The sequence below is a fragment of the Notechis scutatus genome, chromosome 4 (genome assembly GCF_049901735.1).
Source record: "Notechis scutatus isolate UNSWTSFEM ecotype Mainland chromosome 4, rNotScu1.2, whole genome shotgun sequence".
NCBI lineage: Eukaryota > Metazoa > Chordata > Lepidosauria > Squamata > Elapidae > Notechis > Notechis scutatus.
In genome coordinates, this window is record NC_142012.1 from 87,104,170 (window position 1) to 87,118,138 (window position 13,969).

The following is a 13,969-nucleotide window of genomic DNA, read 5'->3' on the forward strand; positions in this document are numbered from 1 at the left end:
GACTGCTTGGGAAGGACTTGGATTCTGTTTACCTCAGACTCTTCTCGGACTCAGATTCTGTTTACCTTAATGTAGCCCCACCAGTTTGTCTTTCAATGTACATCAGAGAAAAGTGTCTATGGAGATTCTCAGTCATTCAGGTCATGGTTGTCCCAAAGATACTTTTTCAAAAGTCAACTGGACTTTCTGGTTTTTCTTTGAAGACGTTTCACTTCTTGTTCAAGAAGCTTCTTCAGCTCTGAAGAAGCTTCTTGAATGAGAAGCAAAATGTCTTCAAAGAAAAACCAGAAAGTCCAGTTGACTTTTGAAAAAGTATCTTTGGGACATCAGAGAAGACTATTCACCAATTTTCAGATTCAAGCACCATGCTGCTGGGAGTGAATACAACTCTGGCCCAGTGCTTGGCCTGTGGGTATTTGAATCCCAGAGATTGACTTTATGATAAGGGTAGGATAGCCTCTGCCATATCCACATGCTGATTGCACCTGGGGAGTATTTAGAAATAATATACATTTACAGTTTGAAGTGCTGTTTCCCATCATTGTTTACTTACAATATATCTTTAAAGAAATGAGAAAAGTCCTGGGACATAGGGAAAAAATTTACAGTGCATTTCTTTTACCTGTAGTAGATATAATAGGTCCATGATGCAATAATATGTTTTTATTCAGCAACATTCTAATACTTTTTATTATACTGAAAAAAATACCACTGAAACTGCTATTTCCACATTATTTTTGTTTAGTTTCTGCCCATATTAATGTTGCATAGCAATATTAATGACACATCTGTTAATTAGAAATGAATGAAAAAAATCAAACACTTACCCGAATCATCATAACTGAACATCTAATGTCATGAACTGTGTCATAAATCTTCTTAGAGATGTCAACAAATTGATTATCATCAAACAGATGAATCGTATTCCTGTTTATGTTTTCCAGTGCAGTGTTGACTTGAGTAATAAATTCTGGAATCACTGTCAAATAAATTTTTTAAAAGGTGGTTGTTGAATGACTTTTAAACTCTTCTCTCTTAATTTTGAACTGCATTGAATTGAGACTGGCTTACAACTAGCATGTTCATGTTTATTTTGTCTTTCTAAAACCATTCTTCAATTTAATGAAAATGAAATTTAGTTGAAAAGAAATTCATGAAATGATCATCAATGTTCCTGTACTTCCCTTATTTATAAGATGTCCCCAATTTTGTAAAAACATGTTTTTTATTGGCAGGATCACCGGCTTCCCCTGTGCAATTCAGTCCCCAGGGAAGAAACTTTAAACAAGGGCTGTCCAACCTTGGCCCCTTGAAGCCTGGCTGGGGAATTCTGGGAGTTGAAGTCCGCCAGGCTTCAAGGGGCCAAGGTTGGACAGCCCTGCTTTAAACAATCTCTTCTTGTAAGCTTTTTTCAGATCAAAAAATTTGGTAATCAGGAAGGGTGCATAGATGGGTAGCAGAAGAAAACAGGATGTACCTGGTCCCTCTATACTTGATGGGAATAAAATAAGGTTATAAGCATTCTTTAAAAATCTGAAAGGACTCCAAAAATGCTTCATACATTTTGAGAGAAATTGAGGGACAAGTATCAGTACTATATTCATTATACAATGTACGTTTTAATATTCAATTTGTTCACAAAACTTGATGTAAATTGATAATGAATCATATAAGTCAATCAGCTTTTGGTTATCGGTGGGATCAGTCTGAAATGGCTGTTCTTGGGCTCCCTATTCATATTTTTAGCTGCCTTAAATCAGAAACTTAAGAAAAAGGGGCAAAATAGTGTAGAAAAAGAAAGTAAACAGGCATATGCAACACAAATAGTATATATACTATTTTGAAGCTTTTGAATTCTTCAAAAATTATTTAGAGGATGTATTTTGTCTTTCCTGCATATGTGAGCATAGCACTTTTCCAAGAGCCAATGGATATATGGGGAAAAAAGAAGAAAGTAATGTCAGAAAGATGAAGATAGGTCATGGAACATACAGGCATTAGTAGAGACTGTACTGAAATTAGATGAACAAATAAAGGTATAGAAGCAGAAGGCAGAAAGGAAGAGGTTTCTCCCTCTGTCTCAAACTGAAATATTCAGAATTCTGAATTACAATGTACACTGCTCAAAAAAATAAAGGGAACACTTAAACAAGACAATGTAACTCCAAGTCAGTCACACTTCTGTGAAATCAAACTATCCACTTAGGTAGCAACACTGGTTGACAATCAATTTCACATGGAATGTGCAAATCAATTGTGCAAATGGAATAGACAACAGGTGGAAAGCATAGGCAGTTAGCAAGACATCCCCAATAAAGGAGTGGTTCTGCAGGTGGTGACCACACACCACTTCTCAGTTCCTATGCTTTCTGGCTGATGGTTTGGTCACTTTTGAATGCTGGTGGTGCTTTCACTCTAGTGGTAGCATGAGACGAAGTCTACAACCCACACAAGTGGCTCAGGTAGTAAAGCTCATCCACGATGGCACATCAATGCGAGCTGTGGCAAGAAGGTTTGCTGTGTCTGTCAGCGTAGTATCCAGAGCATGGAGGCGCTGCCAGGAGACAGGCCAGTACATCAGGAGACGTGGAGGAGGCCATAGGAGGCCAACAACCCAGCATCAAGACCGCTACCTCCGCCTTTGTGCAAAGAGAGACAGGAGGAGCACTGCCAGAGCCCTGCAAAATGACCTCCAGCGGGCCACAAATGTGCATGTGGCTGCTCAAATGGTCAGAAACAGACTCCATGAGGGTGGTATGAGGGCCCAACATCCACAGGTGGGGGTTGTGCTTACAGCCCAACACTGTGCAGGACGTTTGGCATTTGCCAGAGAACACCAAGATTGGCAAATTCGCCACTGGTGCCCTGTGCTCTTCACAGATGAAAGCAGGTTCACACTGAGCACATGTGACAGACATGACAGGGTCTGGAGACGCAGTGGAGAACATTCTGCTGCCTGCAACATCCTCCAGCATGACCGGTTTGGCAGTGGGTCAGTAATGGTGTGGGGTGGCATTTCTTTAGGGGACCACACAGCCCTCCATGTGCTCGCCAGAGGTAGCCTGACTGCCATTAGGTACCAAGATGAGATCCTCAGACCCCTTGTGAGACCATATGCTGGTGCGGTTGGCACTGGGTTCCTCCTAATGCACGACAATGCTAGACCTCATATGGCTGGAGTGTGTCAGCAGTTCCTGCAAGATGAAGGCATTGATGCTATGGACTGGCCCGCCCATTCCCCAGACCTGAATCCAATTGAGCACATCTGGGACATCATGTCTCGCTCCATCCACCAACGCCATATTGCACCACAGACTGTCCAGGAGTTGGGGGATGCTTTAGTCCATGTGTAGGAGGAGATCCCTCAGGAGACCATCCACCACCTCATCAGGAGCATGCCCAGGCATTGTAGAGAGGTCATACAGGCACGTGGAGGCCACACACACTACTGAGCCTCATTTTGACTTCTTTTAAGGACATTATATCAAAGTTGGATAAGCCTGTAGTGTTTTTTTCCACTTTAATTTTGAGTGTAACTCCAAATCCAGACCTCCATGGGTTGTTAAATTTGATTTCCATTGATAATTTTTGTGTGATTTTGTTGTCAGCATATTTTGTGTGATTTTGTTGTCAGCATGTAATGAACAAAGTATTTAATAAGAATATTTCATTCATTCAGATCTAGGATGTCTTATTTTTGTGTTCCCTTTATTTTTTTGAGCAGTGTAGTTTTGTTAATAGGAATTATTAGGGTTTTTTCAATAGGCACATAGATATCATGGTCATAACAAAATTATTTGTTTTATTGATACTAATCAACCATTAGTACTAAGCATTAAGGACTTTCAGAATATTAAATTTTTATTTCTATTTATTTGTTTGATCATTTGACTATGATCTTACCTTGCCTTCAAGAACCCAGGCAGAATAAAAATACAGGTACTATTATTACTTACCAATATTATAATCACTAGAATTACTAATAATAGAATCATTTAGGAAAAATAAAAATCTAATTTAATAATAACAACAAAATACTTGTACATTCATGTCTTTTGAATTTCTGAATTTTATATTCCTAACAAGAAAATTTTTAAGGCAATTGTAAAGAAAAAAATATAAATAATACAAATAATAACAATAACAGTAAAATAATTATTAATTAATGGGATATTTAAAACTGTTGCTGTTTTGCTATTTTTTGATAATGCTATTTCCCCACACTTTAAAATACCATTGAAAGCAAATAAAAATTAGAAAGGTAGAGGAAATGGATTTTAAAAATTGTTCAGAACTTGAAGCAAAATGCCTTCACTTGACAAATTTCTGAGAATTCCATGTTTCTGTACCACAAAATTAAAAACATTTTAATGATTCACCATACCAAATAATGTTAACAACCCTTGTCTTCTGTTGTTATTTGTTCTAAACCAGGGGTGTCAAATTCACTTTATTACGGTAGCGTCATGTGACTATCAGGATTTTTTTCTCCTTTGCTAAACCTGACAGGGGCGTGGCCAGCGTGTTATGCATCCAGCCACATGCTGGGAGTTTGGCAGCCCTGTTCTAAACCAACTCCAAAAAGTACATATAGATTCCATGCCAAGGATAGTTGAGTTTTTCAGTTTCTTCAAACTTTAAACAAAAATTAAAAATGCAATGGCCATTGCCACCCAAGGTGATAAATCTAGACCAATTTGATTACGATACTTTCCCCACAAAAGAATCTATGAAATGTTTAAAATGCAGCAATATAATTTTAAATGGAAGTTGGTTTATTGTTGTGGTCAACAATAGACTGCTCTCAAAAGAGAAAGGAAATTTAATGACAAAGTTCACTATATTTAAAGTTCTCTTCCCATGGGTTTTTGAGACTTTGAAAAGAACTGGCTATATATGCTGTGTTGTTGTTTTTTAATTATCATTATGTTATGTCTTATGTACACTGAGAGCATTTGCACCAAGACAAATTCCTTGTGTGTCCAATCACACTTGGCCAATAAAAAAATTCTATTCTATTCTATTATTGAAATGGCTCATTTGATTTTAAATGAACATATCTTTCTTCCTGATCTTTTGATTGGTTTAAGTAGATACTTTCCTTATTCAAAACCAAAATGGCATTTTCCTTTTCTCTTAATACGTATAAGTGTGTAGATCACATAGATTTCTCACAAATAATCAAATCTCTATTATACTAGAGTAATGTGTAGCATTATTGTTGCCTGTAGAACTTTTTGATCTGTATCTAAAAGAACCCCTCTATCTTGAATGAATGACTTGCTTTGAATGAACAATTTTTATTCCTTCTTTATATTACAGTAAAACAACAACAACAGAAAACTTTTTATCTCCCTAAACAAGTTAAAAGGAATGCGAAATCAAATATAAGATAGATTCTTTAGGAAAATTTTGCATAATAAAAACTTAGCATGTCAATCACAAATAAAAGACCCACCCTTGAAGAGTTCAACAAGCTGTTTTATTGCTCAAGTCTATATACAAGTATCTTCTCAGGCTAACCATTTGTGAGACTAGACAAGATTCAATGGCATTCAAGATGTGTGTGCAGTGTTTCATCCTTCACTTTGTTGTCCCCATTAATTCCTCATTTATCTCTTATCCCTGGCTTGACCATTCTCTGCTATATAGTGTCACTCTGTTACTTTTTTAAAATTTATCATAATGATAACTTGGCTCATGTCCAAGCACTATAGAACTGGGGGGGGGGGGATTAAGATGAATAAATTGATTTGATGATACCACAAACCAGTTATTACCTGTTTACTTCAAAGGCAATTCTGAAATTAATTAAATTCAAAGAGAAAAGCACAACTATTTCCACTTTTCATCAAGTGTCAGTACAGGAAACTCTCATTACATTTCTTTTCTCTAAATTAACAGCACTTTATTATGAATCTTATGTATGTATCTCAAGTAAAAATATGCCTTGTTTAACAATGATCCATCATTAACCTTACTAAATTTGTATTCCTATATACCAGGGATCCTGAAACTTGGCAACTTTAAGACTTGTGGACTTCAACTCCCAGAATTCTCCAGCCAACATAGGTAATAAAGGATCTGGAGGCAAAATTGTATGATGAAGGAGTCAAGTATGTCTAGCCAAGAGGTCTCCAAACTTGGCAACTTTAAGACTTGTGGACTTCAATTCCCAGAATTTTGGGAGTTGAAGTCCACAAGTCTTAAAGTTGCCAAATTTGGAGACCTCTGATATATACAGATGGTTCTCACTTAATTTCCATTTGTTCAGTAACTTTTCAAAGGTCTGACAGTACTGAACAAAGAGACTTTTGACCAAACCTCTAAATTCTGGCCATTGCAGCACCGCCGTTGTCACATGAACAAAATTTGGGCGCTTGGCATCCAGTTTATGCTTATTACCAATTGCAGTGTCCCAAAGTCATGTGATTGTCATTTGTGACCTTCCCTGCAGGCTTCCCATGAGCAGTCAACGGTGGGAAACTGTTGGATTTGCTTTGAAATAAACTGAGGTCCTTAGATATAATGGATACTGACTGTGATGAAACTCCTTTGTGTTCTTCCTTGTCTTCTTCTACACCTGAAATTTGTACTTAAACTGAGTTCTGGAAATCCCTAATTAAGTCTAGTTCACACAGAAGGTACTAGGAGGAAACAATAAATTAAGAAAGCGAAGTGAAATTGAATGATGTCCCAAACCATGAATGTACACCCAAAGCAAATGTTGAAGACAAGGCTGTGTTCTATCTCAGTCAGTTATACTTGCACAGAAGTCCTGAAACTGCTGCCAAAATTCTATGAGTTCTGACAAGATTTCCTTAAATCAGCTTAGTCAAGCTGGCAAGAGCCCAGGAAAGGAGCAGCTTAAACAGTAAACACAGATAATGCTGCAACTAATACAATTTAAAACAGGAACACAGCTTTAATTTAGCCATGTGTGCAATTAATAAAATTGTTCTCTCAGTTTGATTAAAGATTATCTCTTACTCATTGCAAATTAATCAGGATGAAAGAGACTACCTGCTGCAGTCTCTTTCAGCCACAACCAATTTGAAGTATGCATTTTATCTGACGTAGTTTTCAGATTGTCTAGCTTTTGATTTTTTTAAAGATAACAATGGATTAGAAGGTATAAGCAGAGCAAACGATGTAAGTGCAATGAAGTTAAGTGGTGACCTTCAGCCTTACCTTGAATTTCCCTTTTCTCCTCATAAGATTTTAGTAATAGAATAACAGAATAACAGAGTTGGAAGGGACCTTGGAGGTCTTCTAGGCCAACCCACTGCTCAAGCAGGAGACCCTATGCCATTCAAGTCGTTACCCATACTCTTCTTAAAAGCCTCCAGTAATGGAGCACCCACAACTTCTGAAGGCAAGCATTGGCTTTTTTGACTACTGCAGCACACTGCTGGTTCATATTAAAATGTCTGTCCTCTCACAGTTACTGTCATGGTGCCAGATTCTACTTATTCTATAGTAGTAACCCTAAATGCTATTTAATACAGTATCACCCGTTCCCAATAAAAGTAGTTCTTTCATCATATTTGCTCCATCACAATTCTTCAGAAAAACCAGTATTTTATAGCATAATATATTCTTGTTAACCTTTCATAAGGTATTGAAGACCTGGTTGTGCCTCCAGACATTTCGTCCAGGAATTAGGTGTTGTTGAAGTGTTCGGTTTTGGCGATAGTTCTGGTATTTTTAAAGTCAATCTCATGTCCTGTGGCTTTGAGGTGTTGGACCAGGGAAGAGGTCAGTTCTTCTTTTTTGATTGAGAACCGACTTCTTCCCTGGTCCAGCACCTCAAACCCACAGGACATGAGATTGACTTTAAAAATACCAGAACTATCGCCAAAATTCAACACTTCAACAACAGAATAATCAGAGAAGCCATAGAGATAGAAAAACGCCCTCACAGCATGAATAAACAAGATGATACCTCCCTCCTACCAGCCATTTGGAAACCCGCCCTCATTAACAAATGAGTACCTAACATGAAGAATGACACCAGACCCACACCCACGAGGGCCACACAAGATGCTACCACCACACTTCCACGTAGAAAGCAGACTCACACCCACACAGAAGATGAGACATGACCACAGACCAGAAGCCGTACCGCAGCTGCATCACTACCTGCTTCAAACCCTTCCGACCCATACATGAAGCAAACTGACGCCCACCATGAAGATGTGGCATGACCACAAATGCGAAGCCAAACAGCAGGATCACAGCTCACCAGCTCAAATCCCCCAGCAACTAAGACTAACCTGAGCACAACCAAGCCCCCACCTGAACAGAACACACCCCCAGCCAAATCAGAACACAGCCAAGCCCCAACCCAATCAAGTCACACCCCACTAGCAGTTAAAAGGAAGAAGCAGCTGCAAGCTCACATTACTCCGAGAAGCACAAAGCCGAAGACACAAGCCTGAAGATGATGAATGAGACTTCATCGAAACGTTGCCTAGTCACTTCCAATTTTATGTGGGAGAAAACATGAATAACCAAAGATCCACATACAAATACCCGCAAAAACCTCAGATATATATATACATACATACATACATACATACATACATGTATGTATGTATGTATGTATGTATGTATGTATGTATGTATGGCATTCGGCTTTGTTCGGGTATTTTCCCACGTCATTGTAGTTGTTCTTTTAAAGTTGTAGCAACGTTTCAGCAGAATCTCATCTGCCATCATCAGGCTTCTGTATAGTGTTAGTCTGTGAGTCAGACTTTTACAGTGGTTTCAGATTTAAATTTGGGGCAGCATATTGCTGTGCCAGAATGGTTTTTTCTTCATCCTGATTGGTTGGGAGTCTTGGTATGTGTTTATTGGTCTCGGAGTTTGCTGTGTTCTGCTTGATTGGTGTCTCTAATATCTTCTGTCTGTTTTTTGGCTCTTTTTGTATCTTGATTGGCTGGCAGCATTGTGTTACTTTATTGGAGGCCTTTAGTGCAGCTTGGCTTCGGGTAAATGGACAGCTATCATTAGTTAGGAAGCTGGGTTTCATCTGGGTGCCTGGTTGGGGTGTGTTTGAGCTGGAGGTATGAGGGGGGATCTGTTTGTGCCCAGGTGTTTGCCTGGCTTGTGGTGTGGAGATTTTTTTTGTTTGTGAGTGCAGGCTTCCAAATGATTGACAGCCTGGTGGAATCATCTCTTCTATTCATGCTTTCTGGTCTTTTTTCAATCTCTATGGCTTCTCTGATGATTCTGTGGCTAGGGTTTTCTATAGTGGCTAGGGTTCTGGTGCCATTGAAGTTGATTCTATGACCTGTGGCTTCCATGTGTTGGACTAGTGAGGAAGTGTGTTCCAGCTTTTTGACTGCATTTTGTGTTCATCCAGGCGGGTACTTATTCTTCTATTGGTCTGTCCAATGTATGTGGCTGGGCATGATGCACAGGGGACTTCGTATATGCCTTGGTTTTCCAGGTCAATTTTATCTTTGGGGTTGCTAATGATGGCTGCTATTTTTCTGTCTGTTTTGAAGGCAGTCTTGATGTGATGTCTGTGTAGTACCTTACTAATTTTGTCTGTAGTACCTCTTATGTAGGGCAGGACAGCTGTTCCATAGGTCTGTTCATCTTCTGGGTCTCTATTATGTTTCAGTGTGTTTTTGTGGATCAAGCTGGTGATTTTGCTTTTGTGGAAGCCGTTGGCTGTCAGTACTTTAGTCAGGGTGCATAGTTCAGTCTTAATGTGTGTCTTGTCTGCCAGGCGTTTGGTTCTGGTAATTAGTGTTTTAGCCACGGAGTTTATCTGTGCTGGGTGGTGGTGGGATTGGGCGTTGAGGTAGTGGTTAGTGTGTGTTTTCTTCTGGTATACAGTGTGTCCTAGTGTGCCATCTGTTTTTTTGTAGATTAGTACATCTAGGAATGGTAGTTGTTTGTTTGTTTCCGTTTCCATGGTGAACTTGATTTTGGGGTGTGTGCTGTTTAGGTGTGTTAGGAAATTGTTTAGGTTTTCTTTTCCATGGGGCCAAATCACAAATGTGTCATCGATGTATCTTAACCATAGTTTGGGTTTGTGGATGGCATTGGCCAGGGCTCTGGATTCGAATTCTTCCATGAACAGGTTTGCAATGACAGGTGACAGTGGTGATCCCATAGGGGCTCCTTCAATTTGTTTGTATCTTTGTCCTTTGTATATGAAATATGTGTTGGTTAAGCAGTGTTCTGTTAGTTCCATGAGGTGTTTAGCTGGTTGGTATTTATTTTTGATGATTTCAAGGGTCTCTTTTATCGGGACTTGAGTGAATAGTGAAACCACATCAAAACTTAAAAGCAGATCTTCTTGCTCCACATGTAGAAGCTGATAAAATAAGACACCAAGTTACCAACATCCTATGCACAAGCAAACCACCCAAAAGCAACTTGCAGCAAAATGAAATTAAAGCGCTACAAACCCTGAAAAGAGACAGCAGCATAATCATCCTCCCAGCAGATAAAGGGAATGCCACTGTAGTAATGGACAGAAAAGACTATGAAACAAAATTGACAGACCTACTCCAAGACTCCACATACAAACCCATAAACACAGACCCAACCACATATCTGGAAAAATTAACCAAGAAGAAAATTATAACCAGCCACATAAGCAAAGAGATCCAACACACGATCATACCCAGAGAGAAATCTTCCAGATGCCCCAAACTATACGGCCTCCCAAAAATACACAAAGAAGGCATACCTCTCAGACCCATAGTCAGCTCCAGAGGAGCACCACTACAAAACCTAGCTAAACACCTAGCAAAAGAGCTACAGCCCCATGCTGAAACAGCAGCTTCTCATGTACAAAACTCATACCACTTCTTGGAAATGATCAAAGATCTACACGTGGAGCAAGAAGATCTGCTTGTAAGTTTTGATGTGGTTTCACTATTCACTCAAGTCCCGATAAAAGAGACCCTTGAAATCATCAAAAATAAATACCAACCAGCTAAACACCTCATGGAACTAACAGAACACTGCTTAACCAACACATATTTCATATACAAAGGACAAAGATACAAACAAATAGAAGGAGCCCCTATGGGATCACCACTGTCACCTGTCATTGCAAACCTGTTCATGGAAGAATTCGAATCCAGAGCCCTGGCCAATGCCATCCTCAAACCCAAACTATGGTTAAGATACATCGATGACACATTCGTGATTTGGCCCCATGGACAAGAAAACCTAAACAATTTCCTAACACACCTAAACAGCGCTCACCCCAAAATCAAGTTCACCATGGAAACAGAAACAAACAAACAACTACCATTCCTAGATGTACTAATCTACAAAAAAACAGATGGCACACTAGGACACACCATATACCAGAAGAAAACACACACCAACCGCTACCTCAATGCCCAATCCCACCACCACCCTGCACAGATAAACTCCGTGGCTAAAACACTAATTACTAGAACCAAACACTTGGCAGACAAGACACACATTAAGACTGAACTATGCACCCTGACTAAAATATTGACAGCCAACGGCTTCCACAAAAGCAAAATCACCAACTTGATCCACAAAAACACACTGAGACATAATAGAGACCCAGAAGATGAACAGACCCATGGAACATCTGTCCTGCCCTACATAAGAGGCACTACAGACAAAATTAGTAAGGTACTACACAGACATCACATCAAGACTGCCTTCAAAACAGACAGAAAAATAGCAGCCATCCTCAGAAACCCCAAAGACAAAATTGACCTGGAAAACCAAGGCATATACGAAGTCCCCTGTGCATCATCCCCAGCCACATACATTGGACAGACCAATAGAAGAATAAGTACCCGCCTGGATGAACACAAAAATGCAGTCAAAAAGCTGGAACACACTTCCTCACTAGTCCAACACATGGAAGCCACAGGTCATAGAATCAACTTCAATGGCACCAGAACCCTAGCCACTATAGAAAACCCTAGCCACAGAATCATCAGAGAAGCCATAGAGATTGAAAAAAGACCAGAAAGCATGAACAGAAGAGATGATTCCACCAGGCTGTCAATCATTTGGAAGCCTGCACTCACAAACAAAAAAATCTCCACACCACAAGCCAGGCAAACACCTGGGCACAAACAGATCCCCCCTGATACCTCCAGCTCAAACACACCCCAACCAGGCACCCAGATGAAACCCAGCTTCCTAACTAATGATAGCCATCCATTTACCCGAAGCCAAGCTGCACTAAAGGCCTCCAATAAAGTAACACAATGTTTCCAGCCAATCAAGATACAAAAAGAGCCAAAAAAACAGACAGAAGATATTAGAAGCAGAACACAGCAAACTCCGAGACCAATAAACACAGACCAAGACTCTCAACCAATCAGGATGAAGAAAAAACCATTCTGGCACAGCAATAGGCTGCCCCAATTGAGTAATTGATTTTGCTTAAACCATAAGAGGAACTAACAGTTGGAGGATGTCACTGAAACCTAAGATATAAAGCAGTGATAAAAGTGACAAAAATATTCTTGTCTAAAAATAGCCTGGCTTTCTGATAGGAACATGGTTTTCATGAAGAAAATTGCAGATTAAATCTCTGACATTTTAAAGGAGACCAGGTAATAATGAAATGGAGGAACATGGCAAATCACAACAAACCCATCACTAGGCTTAAAATAAGTGTAGGTGCAAGCATTACATACACAGAACTCTTACCCCAGAGGAGAAACTGTATGTTTTCCATTTTTCCACTCTACTCTTGCATGGCAAATCCATTCTTAAATCATGATAGGTATGTGTAGGGTTCACTAATTACTAATCAAAATCTAGAATTTTAAAGTAAGTTTTTAATGACCATTGGTCCCTTCTTTTACTGGAAATCTAAATCTGAACAGTCATTTAAGTCAGGGGCTTCCAACCTTGGCAACCCTAAGACTTGTGGAGTTCAAGTCCCAGGAACTCTGGGAGTTGAAGTCCACAAGTCTTAAAGTTGCCAAGGTTGGAGACCCCTGATCTAAGTAGAAGCTGTGAGAATCTGTACCCCACAATGGAAATATATCCATCAAGACTGGAGACTCCAGTAGACTTTGGAAATCAAAAGACAGAGTGTCACAATCACTAACAGGAACTTCAAAACTAATGTCAATTTGAGGAGTACTGTACAGGGACAGCATGGAAGCAAATACTGTGATTACTGTGCAGATGTTAGTGTCTTAAATAGTACAATCAAAAAGTATCTGAAGTTGCAACCAAATTATGATGTCATAAATTATAAAATGTATGTTAACTGTCCTCAAATTATTCTGGTGTCATAATACATCATTCTTTAATATATTTAAAACTAAAACTGAGAGAATGCCACTTTGGTTAAGGCAGCAGGCTAGAAAACCTGGAGACCTCAAGTTCTAATTCTTAGGCATGAAGCCAGTGGAGTGACCTTGGGCCAATCAGTGTCTTTCAGCCATAGGAAGAAGGCAAGGCAAAACCACTTTTGTAAACCCATAAGGATTAGTCCAGGCAGTCACTAGGAATCAACCCTAACTTGAAGACACATCTCCACCGAGAGAGAGAGAGACCTGAGAAGAAAACTTATACCATTCATGTATTCACTTCCTTCCTCTATGGCAGCTCTCAGTCAGTGTTAATAGGAGGTGAGAAATCCAGTCCTTGCCCATTGGTTTGCAGGGTCCCGCAGGGGCAGCATTGTCTCCATTCCTCTTCAATATTTACATGAAGCCATTGGGTGAGATCATCCATCAACATAGACTGAGATATCATCGGTTTGCTGATGATACTCAGCTGTATATCTTAGTCCATGGTGAGTTAAGTGATCCCATGACCTCCCTCTCACAGTGCCTGGAGGCTGCTAGGGGCTGGATGGGAGCAACAGGTTGAAATTGAACCCTGGAAAGACCAGATAGCTCAGGATTTGGTGGTTCTTTGACCCATGGAGAACTGCCACCTTTGGTCTTGGATGGGATGACACTGCCCCAAACAGACCCTGGGT

At 39.7% G+C, this 13,969-nt stretch overlaps 1 protein-coding gene across 1 annotated transcript in view; it reads right to left on the reverse strand.

Annotated features, from left to right (window-relative positions):
* CTNNA3 (catenin alpha 3) overlaps positions 1-13,969 on the reverse strand; it is a 767,102-nt gene that overhangs the window by 140,893 nt on the left and 612,240 nt on the right. Inside the window, exon 13 of the mRNA XM_026672790.2 lies at positions 828-979. Coding sequence (XP_026528575.2) covers positions 828-979 — 152 coding nt within the window. The remainder of the gene's footprint in view (positions 1-827; positions 980-13,969) is intronic.